At 37.2% G+C, this 18502-nt stretch overlaps 3 protein-coding genes across 3 annotated transcripts; all 3 read left to right on the top strand.

Annotated features, from left to right (window-relative positions):
- The first annotated feature begins 131 nt into the window (after positions 1-131).
- On the top strand, positions 132-3567 carry Kel (kelch protein). Its single transcript, XM_083052027.1, has 9 exons — positions 132-1012; positions 1137-1283; positions 1373-1777; positions 1855-2108; positions 2200-2427; positions 2512-2684; positions 2812-2952; positions 3038-3293; positions 3377-3567. The coding sequence occupies exons 1-9, from the start codon at positions 939-941 to the stop codon at positions 3565-3567; spliced, it is 1869 nt and encodes a 622-aa protein (XP_082908153.1). The 5' UTR covers positions 132-938.
- A 177-nt stretch (positions 3568-3744) lies between these two features.
- LOC145944042 (uncharacterized) lies at positions 3745-7315 on the top strand. The gene has a single exon (XM_083052029.1). It carries the CDS (start codon positions 3745-3747, stop codon positions 5176-5178), a length of 1434 nt encoding a protein of 477 aa, XP_082908155.1. The 3' UTR covers positions 5179-7315.
- A 126-nt stretch (positions 7316-7441) lies between these two features.
- Positions 7442-18376, top strand: Spz3 (Spaetzle domain-containing protein 3). The gene is made up of 7 exons (XM_083052038.1): positions 7442-10822; positions 12395-13266; positions 13360-13597; positions 15801-15925; positions 16051-16320; positions 16625-16750; positions 16853-18376. The coding sequence occupies exons 2-7, from the start codon at positions 12815-12817 to the stop codon at positions 17046-17048; spliced, it is 1407 nt and encodes a 468-aa protein (XP_082908164.1). The 5' UTR covers positions 7442-10822; positions 12395-12814; the 3' UTR covers positions 17049-18376.
- The last annotated feature ends 126 nt before the right edge of the window (positions 18377-18502 follow it).

The raw sequence follows: 18502 nt of genomic DNA, 5'->3' as shown, positions 1-18502 counted from the left end.
GTGAAACGTCTCTATTCTTTCCACCCGTTATTCTCGATCAGCTGTTTCTCGGTAAACTGACATCACCCCTCTCACGCTTCTCTCCCGCTGCGCGCGTGACGTATGAACACGTGACTACGAATAGAGGGAGAAAGCGAGCGAAAGACGGAGAGCGCGATGACATTTTCATTTTGCGCATACGCCATTCATGCGGAGTGATACGGAGCAGGAATCGAGGGGAAAGTTCAGAATTCAGAATAGTGAGAGCTCTTCTCTCGGTGTAACGACGATTCCAAGAATAAGGGAATCCAACATATTATATATACGTGTGCACGAACACATATGCAACTCGCGCGTGCTATGGCGTGCTGTCAAACCATAGAGGCTTCACGAAGATTGCGCGATTCTCCCCCCTCGTCGAATAATAATATTCCGCTGTGATAAGGACAAAAATCCGCTGGAGCGAAGTACGAAAATTACGTTACGCAAGTGGGGATATAAAGCAAACCTACTATGTTTGTGTATTTTCGCTTCGACGAAGACGTGAATCCAAGATCCCACTGTGGTAAGGACAAAAAGTTCGTTAGAATCAAGTTAGAAGAAAATCTCACTCTTGCGAGTGATATGTAAAGGAAAACAACGCATACATATCTTGTCCCAACCGTGTGAGAGTTTCAAGAAAGAGAGAGAAGCCGAACCTGAATCGGTGCACGAGTGCCTGATTTCGCTTTCGGAATCGAGCGAGAATTTGTGCAAAAATATATATCAACGGCATCATCTTTTTGTGTCTTCGAATTTCGCTCTTTGAATTTAGATCGTGACAGTTGATGATTGTAGAATTCAATGACGCTTTGGAATCATCGTAAACGGTACAACTTGTCTTTTATTTGCTAACTATTTCACGTGTGTCCAACCACACGCGTCTTTTTTAAGCATCGAAATAGTTAAGATCGATTGAAATGGAGCCAGCGGGACAGAATCAACTATCTAACGCCTTGAATAATATTGGCGACAATTCCGACACTAAGGGCAGGTGAGTCTTTCATCCTTTGCTTACGCATTGTTTTCTCTGAACATTGGAATATGAGATAATAATGTACATTAAATTAGTCAATAATGCTTCGAGAAAGGTTTAATTTGTCTTGTTATTATTACAGCTGTTTGTTACTTCGCTATGCTAGCCAAAATTCTCTAGACGAAAGCTCGCAGAAACACATTCCTCGTGAGAATGGAAAGGACAAGCCACCGTATAGGAATCACCATCATACAAATCGAGCCTTTGATGTTATTAATGAGATGAGAAAGTATATATCTTTTATTTATCTATTAAAATATTTATCTATTAAAATATTATTTGACATATGTCTTTATGAAAAAATTTTCTCTTATTTAGGAAAAATTTACTCTGCGACGTCATCTTAGTAGCGGATAGTGGTATGGAGGTTCCTGCGCACAAGATGGTTCTCGCTGCATGTAGCCCTTATTTCTATGCCATGTTTACAAGTTTCGAGGAACGTGATCAGGAGAGGATAACGTTGCAAGGCGTGGATTACTCGGCGTTAGAGCTGTTGGTAGATTATGTTTATTCTGCCGAAGTTCATGTTACGGAGGATAATGTACAGGTGCTTCTACCTGCTGCGAATCTATTACAATTGACAGACGTTCGAGATGCCTGTTGCGATTTTTTACAAGCTCAATTGCATCCTTCTAATTGTCTCGGTATAAGAGCATTTGCGGATTTGCACGGATGTCTCGAGTTGTTGACGCACGCGGATAGCTACATCGAACAGCATTTTTCGTAAGTTTACTCGAATCTTAATTCATTAAATTAGAATGTGTATTGCAACGATAATAATTATATTCTTAATATTGTAGAGAAGTGGTTGATGCGGAAGAATTCTTGACACTGGCAGCTGATCAAGTAGCGAAGCTTATCTGTAGCGATCGTTTAATGGTTCCTTCCGAAGAGAAAGTATTTGAATGTGTCATTTCATGGGTACACCACGATCTCGAAAAGAGGCAGACTGATTTAGCTCTGTTAATGGAATATGTGCGCTTACCTTTGTTGTCTCAAGAATATTTGGTACAACGTGTAGAGGAGGAACCTCTTCTCAAAGCGAATTTACAATGTAAGTCTGCTATTACAATATATGTATATATATACTAAAAAAAGACGATGCATATAATATGTATATATAATTTTCTTTTTAATTTTCGCAGGCAAGGATTTCTTGATTGAAGCCTTAAAATATCACTTATTGAAAGGAGAGCAAAAATCATTATTTAAAACGCCACGTACCAAACCGAGACAGCCAAGAGGCTTGCCCAAAGTATTGCTCGTTGTCGGTGGCCAAGCTCCGAAGGCGATCAGGAGCGTCGAGTGTTATGACTTTAAAGAGGAAAAGTGGTACCAAGTTTCCGAATTACCAACACGACGTTGTAGAGCCGGTAAGCCAATATATTTACAATGAATGACACATTGTTTTCTTTTTTTTCCTACAAAGTAACGCATAATTCTGTATTACTTTATAGGGCTTTGTGTTCTCGGCGGACGTGTGTATGCCGTTGGTGGATTTAATGGATCACTAAGAGTACGAACGGTTGATATTTACGATGCTGCGGCGGATCAATGGTCACCCTGTCCCGAGATGGAAGCGAGGAGATCGACGCTCGGTGTAGCTGTGCTCGGCAATTGCGTTTACGCTGTACGTTCTCAATATATTTCTTTTCTGTAGTCTGATGCGAGTTAAAATCGAGAGAAAACATCGATTAGAAGACGCTATCTTGTGTGGCTTTTTTTTTTTAAATTAAAACTGATATTTTATCCTGTAGGTCGGTGGTTTTGATGGTTCAACCGGGTTGAATTCGGCCGAAGTATATGACCCGCGCACTCGCGAATGGAGACCAATAGCGCGAATGTCAACGCGGCGCAGTAGCGTAGGAGTGGGAGTTGTCAAAGGATTGCTCTATGCAGTAAGTTCAGACATTGTATTCTTGCTTTAGAAAACGATCTCGTCCGTTATACATTTAATATAGAGAAAGTTTTCTCGCGTTATAGGTTGGCGGCTATGATGGAGAATCTCGTCAATGTCTCTCCAGTGTCGAGTGTTATAACCCAGAGAAAGATCAATGGAAACCTGTACCAGAGATGTCCGCGCGTCGTAGCGGTGCGGGTGTCGGTGTCCTGGATGGTATTTTATACGCGGTGGGAGGTCATGATGGTCCACTGGTTCGTAAAAGCGTAGAAGCATTTAATCCAGAGACCAACCAATGGACTCCCGTCAGTGACATGGCTCTTTGTCGTCGTAACGCCGGTAAGTGATTGTTTTTGGATATATCGATCAATTTTTTTTCCCCCTCTAATCGTTGGCAAATCTAATATGAATACAATGAACAGGTGTCGTGGCATTGAACGGACTTTTGTACGTTGTGGGTGGGGACGATGGTTCTTCCAGTTTAGCATCGGTAGAAGTGTATTCTCCAAGAACCGATACTTGGACTACCTTGCCGACTTGCATGGGAGTGGGACGCAGTTACGCGGGTGTAGCTATCATTGATAAACCGATGGCTCCCGCAATGACAATGTGAGGTCTACAATCCGCTGGGCATGCGACAGAACAGAACACGGACCCGGGTGCCGAGGTATCAGACTCGTCGCGGGAAGCCGGGCCCAGCGGTGTGCAAAATCGCGGCGCGAGTCACAATTGTCAGGGCCCGCGTTGCGTTTGTCAGCGATATGAGAACGGCGAATTAGCCGCGGTGATTATGAATCAAGGTAGAAATAATAATCAAGACAGGGAGGACGGGTATCAAAACGCGGGTCACGTAGCCGCGCGCGCTTTTCCACAAAATCGTCCTAATAACAATGCGCTACAGATTCATCCGAATTTGAATCCAAATTATCAGAATCCGATTGACTTGATACGTAATTACAATCGTCGACTACAGCAGCAGCAGCAGGAACCGGAGGAGAATATTTACGAACGTTTGGACAATGACGACGACGAGGACGGTAATGAAAATGTGGAAGTTCCTCGGAACGAACCACTAGCTCAAAACAATCAAAGCAACGCGGATAATCATACGTACGAGAGAATAAACGAGCGGATATCGTGCAGCAGTAGAGCGCACTGTCGTTATTACAAATATCATGTACCCGCTCATAGTTTCTTGAATGACGTGGAGGGTAACAGAAATGCGAGTCAATACGATCAACCGAGACACATCTATATCGATTATTCTCGACTGAGTAGTAATTTTCATCAAAGCTCCTTGAGCAGATTAGGTCGTAATTGCTTTTCCACGGAAAATATCGCGTATGCTTCTACGAGACGTTCCACCCATCCATTCGCGTATAATTGCACGTGTCCGTACTGTAGACACGCAGACGCGAGATACATCTGCCATCATTGTAATAATCTACACAACAGATCACGGTATCAGGACGCCGCTAATTCCAGGCACTACGTGTATCAAGTCGCGAGAAATTGCAGATGTCCGTTTTGTCGCGGCGAATACTCTTACACCAAGTTCCCCGTTAACGCTCTTCGCACCGCCGAATTGTTCAAAATGGAGTGTTGTCACTGTCGAAATCCCGCTAATTGCACTTGTCGCAGTAAAATTCTGTCTGATTCGAATTCCGCGATTTACATCGGGAGGTATCTGGATTGGATTAATCGGACTAATCAGTCCGTCAACAATCCTCTGTACGCCATGATTCACGTCGGTAGGATGGATCGCGCTTCGATGCTTCCTGGCCACGGAAACGCGGGATCCAACAGCGGGAATCCTGGGTCAAGCGGGGATCCTGGCCCGTCGACGTCCTCTGCGACATCCAGTGCGAGATCCGGCGAGTCGAGTCAGTCGTCTTCGATCTTGCGATCTGTATTCGCTCCCGGCGCTTCCACATCGAACGCCTCTATCTGTCCCGTAAACCGGTACGTAGAACGCCAACATACTTGCGACGACTCTTGTATTCGCAGCCAAAGTGGCAACCTAGCCGGGATATGTCAGCTCCTCGGCAGATGCGAGAGAACGGAATGCAATCACGGGAGACTTTCGGTACATTGGTGGTTCGTGAATAAATGGCTCCCGTTATGGAACTCTCACAATCTCGATAGGAACGTGGACGGTGATAGGTCGTGTCACGTAGACGAGATATCACGGGAACAGCGAGAGAGCGATAGCGACGATTCTTAAATCGAAGAATCTCTTTTCATCAATCTCTTTTCGAATAGGCCTGTTTTGTCTGTGTTCCAAATATTCAATACACCTTCCATTGATTCCCATTATTCGCGATGTGATTACGTGATTTGTTAATCGTACTTGCTCGTATAGCATAATCTCGTAGCGGCACTGAAATATTTCAAGCTTGCCGAAAAATATAGAGATATAGCAATATAATAATAACACCCTCCTTCCCTTCGTGAGACAATAAATTCATATATCGCGATCTCGGAATATTTAATGGATATTGTTGGGGGGGACTGTTTTTTTAATTCGAAGCAATAATCATCTAGATAATTTTTCATTTATATATAATAAATTGTAAATTAAGAAATATTTTTATCGGCTCTCGATATTTAATAACTAAATGTGATTCTTAAATTCGGCCAATAGAGCCAAGCACGAAAATCAAATCTAATTTCTCGGAACTGTATCTCTTGTAAGTTCGAGGATTATTAATTGATCGAACTTAGTAATCTCAAACCAAGAGATACAGTTCCGAGAAATTAGATTTGATTTTCGTGCTTGGCTCTATTGGCCGAATTTAAGAATCACATTTAGATAATAAATTGTGTTTTATATATTTCCATTTTATCTTATATACATATTTCATTCGAATGTGGTAGATTTGTTTTACACTGGTATTTTAACGAATACACGAATCTAGAATCATAATCATATACACAGATATACATATAATATAGTGTACGTTCCCCCCTTTTATTTTTATTTTATTTATTCATTTATTTATAGAGATTTCTTGCTTGGATTGGATCAACATTTGTAAATACATTTTTTTCAAAAGTAACAATTTTTTTTTCGAATAACAATTGTCTAATTATCTATTGATGTCTCTCACTCACTGTGTATATATAAATGTCTGCAAATAATAGAGTTCATAAAAACTTTTCAATCCTATGACACGCAATATTGATAAGTTAAACTAAGTCGATATCGTAGCTGTGATATAAATTAGGTTGTTTAATTTTAATAGATTAATCCTAAAGATTATATTGTTATTTTATATTTGTTTGCGTTACTTATACTATTTTTAAATTTTCTTGAAGTCAAACGAGTGCGATTGCATGTATGTCTGAGAGAGAACCTCGAAAAAAAAAACAAAAAATATATACAGGATTTTTATACAAGATATTCGACGCAAACGAATTTTATTAATATCTGCTAGATTTGACGTATCGAACAAAGTAATTACTTTCGTGTTTTTAATATAATATGCGTCATTTAAATTATGTCATTTTTCGTATACTTGACGTAATCAGTATTAAGTTATTTTTACACAATTACATCGATTAACTTAGCTCCCATAAGTGTTTGCGCTATCATCGGTGCTTTGCGATATTATACAAATACTCCTTCTCGAAAGGATAAAGATTTATTACACGATTGTCGTATTTGTCATTAATATTCAGAGCGATATAGGCTTCCTTCATAATGATTTAATTAAAAAACGTATTGCGTAAACACATATGCCTCGAGTTGATATATAAAATGTGCTTGTTTGCGCGTATATATACAGCTATATAGCGCTTTCAAACGAAACATGTATCCTCTATGAGGACATTTCAAACGATATTGCTTTATTGTTTTAAGAGTTTAGTAATAATATATGCATATGTGTTATATTTTCAACTTGGACGTCTCTTCGTATTTAGCACATATTATAAGCAATCCTTCATAAAGAATATCGCGATATATACATGTACGATGTTGGCCCGAGTACTCATAGGTCAATGAACATTGCTGCTGGATCGACGAATATTATATAGTTAATTGTACCTTGTTTTCTTTTAATATAAGATTGAGAAATAAATCGAATTTCCTTCTTCGTATTCAAACGTATATGGAAATTTGTTTTATACGAGTGTGATTATAAATGAGATTAAACCGTCCGTAATTGACCATCTGCATATGGGCGATTTCTTTGTTATATATACAATGGAGAGGAATTTTGCGTTATTTTAAGCTTCTTATTTTACATTTTAATTCGCGCTAAAAAACACAAGAGATCTTGTCAGATTTTGCGAGAGCGATTTATCATGGTTTAATGCACATATACAGCATTATATATATATATATATATATATATATATATGTATATATAAAAAAAAAAGTCCCGGTACTGTATATACATATATCATACCAGTACTTTTTTTTGTTCACGCCCCCGCGAGCGTCAAGGCCAACCGCTATCACTTCGATGTCACAATGGTCCTAGCACTAATTTAGAATTCTAGCTAACTAGTACCGCGACCAGTTTATGTATCGACCACACGCGTATATTATAAATTTAACGCTTCTTTACGAGTAAATTTCCCAAGGAATCGCCGAAGAAAAAAAGAAAAGAAGAATGAGGTAGACGCGGGATCCAAGAGTTCAAAAAAATACACGTGGGATTTTGACATTTGGATCCACGTATATAAATATAGTAGTAGACTCGGTTGATACGAATCGGAAAACGATAGAGAAGTACGAAGTATCAAATCGAAAAACAGTCTAAAATTAATTATAACGGAGAACAGAATACGCTCTCTCTTGCATGTCATTGACGTGTATTATTATGATCGACAGCCGGAACGACACTTCAAGTATGTGGGCGTTGGCACTTGATGTGACCTGTCACCTTCGAATTCCGTTTCATTTCTCGATTCGATTTAAATCAGTGATGCATTTTTTTTTATTTTAATCAGAACAATCGTTCACCGACAATAATGTCCATCGCATACCATCGCTCGCGACTTGAAGTGACGAATTCGTTGTACATAACTGATATGGAGAGAGAACAATCGCGTATATCGAATTTATAGCGACCGTTACGCATGCATAATCAAGTGTGAATCATGGAATTGTCGCGCGAAAATTGCGAAACTCGGCGTACGTGTCACGTGCGCGAGCCATTTTTTTTCGCGGTGCTGGTTCCGGTTGAATTTATTACGCGACTCACTTATAATTCTATAGTAGCAGTAGGTTACAGTTGTAACGCAAATAAGCCGCGCGTACAGGAAGAACAATTGAAGTTCTTTCTATTTATCGAATAAGCGAGAGGCAAACGTCTTCAAAAAGTATTTTTTGTCGCGAATGAATATCTGAAGATGAACGCATATGTTCAAGAGATGTAATTATTAATTTTTCAGCGATGTATATAAACAACTAATTTTATCTAAAAATATCGCAATATTTTTGCTCGATTTTATTTCTCATCCGAGTCAAGAGTCATTAATAAACGGAAAATCATTTAATATCTCATATTGGTAAACCATCGTATCTCAAAAATATATATTATTTTGATTACATTTTAGTGCGTCGATGATGCGATAGTAAGAATATTTAATCAAAATTAAAAATATCTCTTGAACAATTTGCGTCGCCAGTGATTGCCAAGATTTTCAGCTGAATTTTGCAATTATTGTTTCGAAATGGGGATCAGCCGATCACGTATCCGCATTATTACACAAAGAGGAGGCAGAGTGTGCACTCGCGATATACACTCCATCTCCTACAGAGAGGCTTCCTTCTCTCTCAAGGGTAAGGAAAGGTGTCGCCTGCCGAGCGTTTGCGCATGGTTCATTGTCGGTTGCACAACAATGAACTCTAACGAGGGTAAGCCTATCACGGGCCTGTGCGCACCAGGCATTCGGTTCCCTTTCAGTCCTTTCTTCTTCAGGATTGCCGACATATATGTGTCGTTAATATCGATTTACGATCTTATTTCTATACTTTTTTCTTATCTCTATATACATTCACGTGGCGCTTTAAAACAAGTTCTTTATGCGTACAGAATTGATTACACGCTAATAGGAATAATTAATCAGATATCGAAATTACGAGTCGATTAGTATGACACTTTGAATTATTTACGCACGTATAATAATATATTTAATTTATTAAAACTGAGAATACAAATCAATTTTTGATACTCTTTATAATATAAATGACGTAAATAATTCTATATTGTTTCTTTTTAATCGACAAATTAATTTTTTATCGTATTGTAAGAATTTCGTCAAATTATTGATGATCCTCCGCGAAATTAATATAAGATTGATAGAATCTCTCTAAATATCTCTACATATCTCTTTTGTTTTAGATAATCTTTAAATAAACTTGCTTAAATAACATTGCGATGTCTCTCGCACGAATAACGTAGAAGCAATTCTTCTAAAGATGTCAAGATTACTATTGCGCAATTGTACACATCAAAGGCAAATAGACAAACAGAAAAGCATAGTTGCGTAATGTCAAATGGAATCAAACTCGAAGAAAATGACGTAGAGGCGTCAGTCAATATGCGATTTCCGAATAAAATCGGATGCGAATAAGAGAATGATTTTCTTTATATATTATATACATATTTAGGTTTCCTACGCTTATTTACATTAATTGCGCCGAGTGACGCATGCAATCACGCCTTACCGGGAAAAGTTGAATCGTGGATTTACCCCGGAAGAGCGAACATGACTTGTGTCGTATTTATATTTAGCTTATGATTATAGGCATTAACTAAAGTGCGTGCATATAATTCTATATCTGTCATATCACTCCGTTTGTTTTACAAGAGTTTTCGATGCGTTCTTGAAAAAAAAAGTCGGTCGCGTTGAGAGAATTAAATGGGAGCAAAGAGATCAAACTCTATTTGAATACATTTTAATGGAAAAAAGAATGAGAATATCGTTCTGTTTTTTTGTGCAGAAAAGAAAGCCATGTATATATTAGAGTTAATTATTATAAGTATCGATTACTCCGATCCGGTTAGGATCTATCTTTATTAACGAAAGGACGATTGAAACCGCGATTTGCAAGTACAATCGAACATCGATAAGCTTACTCTTCTCATTTTTATTCATTCAATGTGCTGTACATATTTTGATAACTGATGAGAGACGTAATTGAATGATTGAATGCTTGAGAAACTCGATTTGATTAGAAATTAGATATAATTTATCGTTAAAAACGAGAGTCGCGCACTCGCGAAACATGTACAAGAATAATGATCGAAAGTAAAGCGCGAGATAAGAGTGCTGAAAGTCATTACATTAATGACCCCTCGCGGCGATGAAGAATCGAAGGTACGATCGAAATTAAAGGTAGGGATTACCGAGAGAGAGAGAGAGTGAGAGGAAAAGAGAAAGAGAGACAACTGGGAAGGGATATACACGTAACGTAAAAGTAAGAGAACCCACACCGAGCTCGCGCTTACTCGCTTACGATACGATCGAGGGACACTTCTCTTTATTCTCGTTCTTTCTGTGTGCACAGCTGGTTAAAAAGTCATCTCCTCCTTCAGTCGTCGTTTGCCGATGCGACCGATACTGCACGGCATCATCGCGCCGCATCGCGAATTGCAAACTACGTGTGCGTTTCTTCTCTTTTCCTTTTTCGTCTCTTTTTTTTTTTTTTTTTTTTTTTTCTTTTTAATCGCTCGCCAATTTTTCCGATTAGTTGCCGAGCAATTGCGACACTTCGGAACGCTTCTTCGTGTACGCGAAGTGAAAGTAGGAACGGGCCGGATGGATCTTTAATGCATTCTGGATCGGTTTGCCCCTCGCGAGCTCGCGTTACGGGCTGTAAAAGTGTGCGAGTGTATATGTGTTAATGCCAGGTAAGATTATTATGCCATCTCATTTGCATATTCGAGAATTATGACCAATTTTCTTTTTTACTATTTGCATTCATTTCCATAAGTCACTCATAATTATATATTATATAGTTGAGACATTGTAGATAAACGCTTGTTTTCTCTCCCTTTAATTAACCGTGTAATTTTTATTTTTTTATTTAATAAGATGAAATTAATAAAATTATTTTTTATATTTATCTTATTAAATGAAAAAATAAAATGAAAAAGGATATTTGTTCGCGCGATGTGAAAAATATCGCCGGCACACATGGCATATTAAATATGATTTGAAATTAATTAAATAGCATGAAATTAAAAGGAGCCTGAATGCAAACTGATTAACTAAAACTCTCTCTGATTAATTTATTTGCATACTCTAAAATCTAAAATATATTGATATTATTTTAATGCAGTGAATAAATTAGGGTGAAAAATTTGTTACGAATTTTTCATAGGGATCATTTTCTTTCTACGCCGGTCTCGGACATGTTTCGTAAAAAATAGAGAGTGTTTCGACAAGATAGGATAGTCCTGGTTTTACCTTTAGTGAAAACCGTTTTGCATATTCGACTGGGAACCCGGTAATCCGGTGGGCGAAAGTGACGAGCGGCCAAACTCGTTCGACTTTCCAAATAAATTTCGTCGATTGGCCACACGCGTTGGTCGTAACAATCGCTATTTTATACAACGTTCTGCATTACAATAGATCGTTTTAGTTGAACTTTCTGCATTTAAAAAGACGAGATGGAATAATTTTAAAAGACGAGATAAATTCTCTTGCGAAGAACTAGGAGGAAAGAAATAAAATGCAGAAATTTTATAGGCAGCCTGCATATCGTGTATGTCATTGTATGTAATTGTAATCATGTAATTATATATGATTCACAACACAATCATTATTGTTTCCGAGTTGCTTTATGTCTTTCAATTTTGTTTGTGTGGAAAAAATTACTTTTACGACATAATTAGACCATTTTAACCATTTTCCTTATTCTTATATGTACATATACTTGTTGAGAATCAGTCGCAAACAAAATTAAAAGCGCAGGAATCATTTTTATTTCATTTATTTTGCTGTCGTTCTTTAATTTAAATTTTGATTTACGAGATTGCCTTTTTTTACGCATTATGTATCAACGCACATGTATCTCACTACTTAATCCGGGACGCGGAGCACTTTCTACGGACGAATGACTCAACGAATGAGAGTTCATAATTCTCCTTTCGTACGAAGGAGATAGTGTGTACTTGAAAACGTGATCGAAATCCGAATTAACAATTGTCACGAATTTTTTTTTCAAACAATGGATACGTGAAAAATTAGCTGCGCGACAATTTTAACCCGCTATTTTATTTATTTTTAACGAGAGACTGACGACGATTAAGATCAAGATTCTTTAGATCGACACATGTACGATTTAACAATAATGAAATTTTACCATCAATGCTTTCGATGATGATAAAAATATCTTATTTGTATATATATTTTTATCTTACTTTTTTGTATATGTATTTTTTTTTACATGATACAGTATTATAATTTCAATGTTTCAGTCCGGTCTCGCTACTTTGTAAGAAAAGCAAAGAGAAAACGGTGATCTTGATTAATAATTCGTCACGTCAATATCCAAATCAATTTTGCGACTGATCATGCCGCTGCATCGACGTCATTGATTAAACAAGAGACGGATTTGCAAAGTAATTTGAAGTCAATCAATCACGCGTCTAGGAAGCGGAACCGATTCGACATGATTGCGACCAGGAGTGTGTCTTTACTCCGGACAATCTCGGTCCCCTTGTCCTTGGAACTTATGCCAAAGTCATCAATGACTCTATCATGATCCCCGCGACGAGGAAACGAATCTGTCCTACGCCGGATCGGAGTTAACAATCGACGCAGCCTTTCGAAAGATTTGTCGTCCGCGTGAAGGACGAAGTCTTAGAGTCTGGAGATTATCTGGAACCCATGTTAAAATGGCATTGGTGAATTTTAGTCTACCCTATCAGTCGGCGACGATGGCGCCGTTTTTGTACACGGGAGGACACACGACGGTCAACAATCTCGGCTTGAACGCCGTGTTACCCTCGGGATCTGTACCGAATTACAACGAGCAGGAGACCTTTCATAATGAACCCTACGCACCACCGGTCAAGTATCATCAGCATCGACGTCAGCCTGCTCAGCAGAGGAGTCAGGAGATCTATGCGGAGCATACATCTTTCTCGTCGACGCAGGATACTCGTTACACCGCGTATAATCAGGACTTTAGAAGAACTCAGCCAAGATTGCAGCAACAACAGATGAGACCGCCTCCTCCCTCTTCATCGTTTCAGCAACAGCAGCAGCAGCAGCAGGATTCTCGATCATCCGAGCCGATCAAGCCCAGAATAGAGGAACAGGAGAATTATCCGGAAAGACCTCATGGGTAAATAGAGAGATTTCCTTTTCCTCTTCTCTTTTTCTCCTTCTTTTGTCGAGGATGTTATATTCTATCGACATCGATTTAATTTGTTTAAAGTTACACGAGGGTCAACGGCGGAAGCTCCATCGGTCCGGATACCAAAACTTCGGTTCACGCCGTGTTGGACTACGATGATGATTTCGACGATTATTACGACGATGAAGATCAAAACGTACCAACGAACGCGCATGTCACACCTATCCAAGGTCCAATCTTTCTGAAAAATGGTTCCGTTCCTGTGGTACCACTGTATTCGTATCCTCAGCTAAATAATGGGACATTTGTGCAGATACCGGTGAGTTTTTTATGTTTCACTCAGTTCTCGCTTTTTTTTTCTCTCTTTGATCAAAATGATGATATCGATACCATGTGATATAAAATATAATTAATTAAAATCAATAAAACAATAATTGATAATAATTAAATAATTGATATAATAATTATAAGTATATATAGATTTGAATCTGAATGTATAGTATAATGGATGATTTTATTAATCGTCTCGTTGCCTGAATAAGAAAAATTATTCTCGATGATGCGCGATGATTCGCGATTGATGATACGAAAGGTAATGCGACAGGGACTTTTAAAGTCTATAGCAATGCGTGACATTTCCCGCGTAGAGCACCCGTGACCCCGGAGTATCTTCGTCAGAGAATCGACAAGAATGTACAATCGGACAGATGCACCTGTCTAAAGCGTTTCGCGCGAATCCCTTTTACCTGTCTCTCGCGTTATTTCCATCTTCATTCAAGCCTCCTACAATGACTCCTCTTTACGGAGCGGAGTGTCGCTCGAGGTCGCGAATTCCCTTGAGGTCAAACACCATACTGACATTGAGATGTAAACCGTCAACTTATTTGTATTATATATAGATATCGTCGAACTTATCGATTCAGTGATTTTCCGATCGAAACTAATTATTTATCGCTCGCAAAGAAATTAAAGATGATGAAATCAAGATGATTTTGAATTAAATTATACGCATTTCGAATATTTATACAGAAAATCAGAATCTAATCTGTATCGAAACGGAGAGAGAATGGATTAGAGCGTATATGATTGAAAGCGAACCGTACGTTTACATCACTATACGTGATATATGTATCGACAATCAGCTAACACGATTAATTAATATTCTGAACGCTCTCGATCGTTCATTAGTCGCACGAATAAATTATGAATCATTATTATTCATCATCTATTATCTATTATTCGCGAGTGAGATTTTACATTTGACGTTTCGTCATAGTAATGATGATAGCGTACAAGTAGTTCGCGAAGAAATTAATTAGTCGAATGGTCCAGCCAAGAGGAATCGATAACGATCGAAAGAAATTCGAAAGTGCCACTTTACAAGAGATCTTCCTTGGAGAGAAATATTAAAATAAAACGACTGGCTAAGAACTCTCGACGGAGATTATGCGTAAATCATTCGCGAGTGTTGCGAATGTCCTTATTTGTGAGATTCGCGAAGGAAGATGAGAGTCCACCGACGTGGACTACCGAAATTTCTTCGTTCTTGCGACACGCGACCTCGTCATCATAAGTGCCCACACGTCGCACTTATCGTAGGCTGCTCGAAGCAGTTTCTTAGACAATTATTATCTTTGACGACATTCGAATTTTCTCTGCTTATTTTTCTTTTATTTTATCTTCGTGAAGACGAAATTGTCTGAAATCTGTTTTCATTTCTCTATATGAGATTAAGTATATATCTAGAATAAAAGTTTTAGAAAAGTTTAGAGTTTTTCGCTTATTTTTTTTTAAATATCTATTTATAATAAATATTTTTTATGAAATTGATATTCCCTATTGAGAGATTTCTCTTATAAATTTAGTCGCGTTGTTCGAAAGAATCCGAAGTAAATTAAAATATTTTTTGCGACTTTTATCTCAACACTTGTCATAAATATTCAAGCACTCCGCATTCAAGCTCTAATTCCCCTTTCTCTTCTTATTAAATCATTTAAAAATAAACTCGAAGAAATCTAATTTTTAGGTTTCATATTCATATAGGTAATAATCGACTCAGCTTCTTCGCGTTGAATGAGTCATTTCTTGTGGGCAATGCACTACGTCGTAATCAACGTCAGAATTCTCTTATATTATGAATGACGCCTACTGAATGCTGATTGGAAGTTGAATTGAAAGATAAATGTAGGAAGGCGATCTTTTCTTAATTAATGCCGACTTCCGGTATACATAGATAAATACGCAAAAAAAATGCTTGCTCTGGTGCAAAATATTTTCATAGCAAATTTTATTAGTTTTACAGACAGCAAAAAGACTTGTCGAGAATACTAAATTTGCTGACAATTCAATCAGCATTCAGTAAGCAATTCTTGTAATGTAATACTATAATATAATTATGTATATATTAAATAAAAGCAAAATTTCTTTGTTGTTCACGCTGCCATAATACTACGCGTTTTATTTGTAATTAATAAATATTGCATATATCTATATATAAATTGATAATTTTAATTTGTGCACAGATACTCTGGACTGCACTTTCAGTAGCATTAGGTGTCGAACTGAGGGGAGATTTGGTACGAGGTGTACCATGCATCAAAAGATATCATCAACTGTTTTGTCCAACTGCCGGAAACACATATCCAATGTGAGTATAAACAATTCCCTCCTCCCCCATTTTTTATTTTATGAAACAGAGTAAAGAGTTTGTTAACGTAATGTATAATCGGGCTAATGTATAAATCGTTATTTAATTAAAATCAACTGTTGCAGAGAACGGATAGAGCGTTTTATTGATGAAAATAAAGCGTTGATGAAGAGGATGTACGGCGACTTTGAGATGAATCCAGGATACGGATCGAACGAACCTGGTCATCGCACTAGAACACGAAGAAAAAGTAGAGATACGCGGAGGCACGATATTCCGGATGGTGGGCCTAATGATGAATTACATGCAGAGGGCGAAATCGACGAGGAGTATTTCAGCAGGAATAGAAATACCAGACAATCCTTCGGGAAAAATCGCAGCACAGAGAGTGGCAGGTAAAGATTATGGGAATCGAAAAGCTCTTCTGATATTATTATTGACATTTTATATCTATTATTATATTAATCGGTATGTTTCATTATTATTATATATCATTATTATTATTTTTTTCGTGGCATCTTAGCTTAACGAAATTCATCATTATTTATCACGCTATATTTATCAGTATCTCTGTCTTTCTTTCTACTTCTCTATCTCTCTCTCTCTCTTTCTCTCATAAAACAGATTAATAAAAAATAAAATAATTAAATAAAATAAAAAAAGATGTGAATACAATGGATAACGGGATAATGATTATAGAGTTGATGCGTGCGAATCAAAGGTTGAGATCGTGACTCCCTATTGGGCAAGTAACAGTGCCGGAAAAATTCGCGCCATTGTAAATACTCAACATTTCGAGCAAGCTATACATCAGGAAGTGTGCTCGTAAGTAGGACTGCATTAAATACAATTATGTGCGAAATATAAAATGATAAATTGATATACGGATTAATAAAACAAATACCGTATAAGCTGTATTTTTCACAGGAAAACGCAAACAAATCGATGCAGCGGAGAGTGCGGATGCGAGCAGAAGTACAAATGGCATAGGTTGCTCGCCTACGATCCAGACAACGATTGTAAAGGTATATTTATGGATTGGTTCCTCTTTCCTTCGTGTTGTGTTTGTAGATGTGATCCGGTCAGCAACAACAAATTCTCTTCGTCACGTGCGCGAAATTGACATGTGTCGCGTGTCTACGCGTGAAAGGACGTGCCATGTTCTATGCAACGGTTCATTCTCAGTGCATTATTCAGATAATTGTCCAGTGATTTGTGATAGAAATTGTGCAACAGATAAGTGCTTCGCGGTCTTAGCGACTTATCGGTCGATTTATCATTTTAATTTGAAAAATTGCTAGAAGATTTTTATAGCATTCAAAAATTTACAAGAAATATATCTATATTTTTTTGATAAATCTAATTAAGTTTATTGATGAATTAATCTTAAATTGAATCTATTCTTTCTCTTTCTCTGAGATTTATATAATTTAATTATTCAGTTATATTTTTTTCACAATTTGCAAGTTTTTCTTCTACGCTTTATCATAGCCCATTAAGACAATAATTGCTATATTATTTTCCAGATCGATTAAATTCTTACTATATCAAAATTGAAAATAGCTGTTGCATAACTATAATGATACGTTATTTTTTAAATGACAAACGCAAAGCAGAATAAAAAAACTATCGTATTAATTATCATACTTACGTGTAGATTGAGTCAGCTTGTTGGTTGGAAAAATCTAGCCAATCAGCCAACAATTAATCCGTCAAACTGAGAAAGAAAGCGCAATGAATACAAACACGAATATTATTCACTTAAAACATTTGTCGATATATATAATATTATTAGATTGCAAATTAATACGTATCTAATAACAATAAATTGATTTCTTTATGTAAAGCATTTATGCTCTATTTTTTTTGCGACGAGATCAGCTGATAAATCATCGTATCGTAAGTATATGCCCAAGGCCGAAGTTAATAGAAAAAAAGTCACGTGTCAGAAGAAATAGAATTGGAAACGGTTTTATATAATACGTAGCGTAGAATCATTTTCGTGATTTACATTTTATTTATAAATAGGAAATAAATGTCTTATGTTTATAGATCTTTTTTGATGATTGTCGGCTATTACAACTATATAATAAAGTGTCATTATGCAGACAGCGTTTATAGTTTATAAATGAAATGGCAATGCGCGTACAAATGTGCCTGCATAATTTTACTTTTAAGCGCTTTCAGAACTTATCAAGGACAACTTTCTTAAAATAATTTCTTAATTTTTACAGATTTTGCGTAATGTAACACGATTACATTTTAATTAAGACACATGCACAATTTCTCGCGTGAAGAAAATATACATGCGAAATCTATATGAATCTAATTGTAAGAAAATCTCGAATCAAGAATATTATTATTATATGCATATAAGAAAGATATTGTTAATATGTTGGCACGGTCAGTCCCCCTTTGAGAACACATTCGTTTATTATTCTAATCGCTGGACGGATACCTGATAAGTTTTCGTCTTTATCTTCTCGTCTTTCGTTATTATATACTTAAGGTAACTGTTGTGACAAAAATAGAGGAAACGCTTATATCAAGACGGTCTCGAGGTAATATCTACTTAGA

This window comes from Prenolepis imparis, unplaced genomic scaffold, assembly GCF_030444845.1.
Source record: "Prenolepis imparis isolate NDT839.2.m4 unplaced genomic scaffold, iyPreImpa1.0 SCAF_12, whole genome shotgun sequence".
NCBI classification, from domain to species: domain Eukaryota; kingdom Metazoa; phylum Arthropoda; class Insecta; order Hymenoptera; family Formicidae; genus Prenolepis; species Prenolepis imparis.
Note: the sequence above shows the minus strand (reverse complement) of the source record. Positions and strands in the feature narration are given on the sequence as shown.

Bases quoted from the DNA above. Each gene is read 5' to 3' on its own strand.
- Kel (XM_083052027.1), top strand. From the start codon at position 939: ATGGAGCCAGCGGGACAGAATCAACTATCTAACGCCTTGAATAATATT. The intron at 1,013-1,136 runs GTGAGTCTTTCA...TTATTATTACAG, and splicing joins AATTCCGACACTAAGGGCAG to CTGTTTGTTACTTCGCTATG. The intron at 1,284-1,372 runs GTATATATCTTT...TCTCTTATTTAG, and splicing joins GTTATTAATGAGATGAGAAA to GAAAAATTTACTCTGCGACG.
- LOC145944042 (XM_083052029.1), top strand. From the start codon at position 3,745: ATGAATCAAGGTAGAAATAATAATCAAGACAGGGAGGACGGGTATCAA.
- Spz3 (XM_083052038.1), top strand. From the start codon at position 12,815: ATGGCATTGGTGAATTTTAGTCTACCCTATCAGTCGGCGACGATGGCG. The intron at 13,598-15,800 runs GTGAGTTTTTTA...ATTTGTGCACAG, and splicing joins GGACATTTGTGCAGATACCG to ATACTCTGGACTGCACTTTC. The intron at 15,926-16,050 runs GTGAGTATAAAC...CAACTGTTGCAG, and splicing joins GCCGGAAACACATATCCAAT to AGAACGGATAGAGCGTTTTA.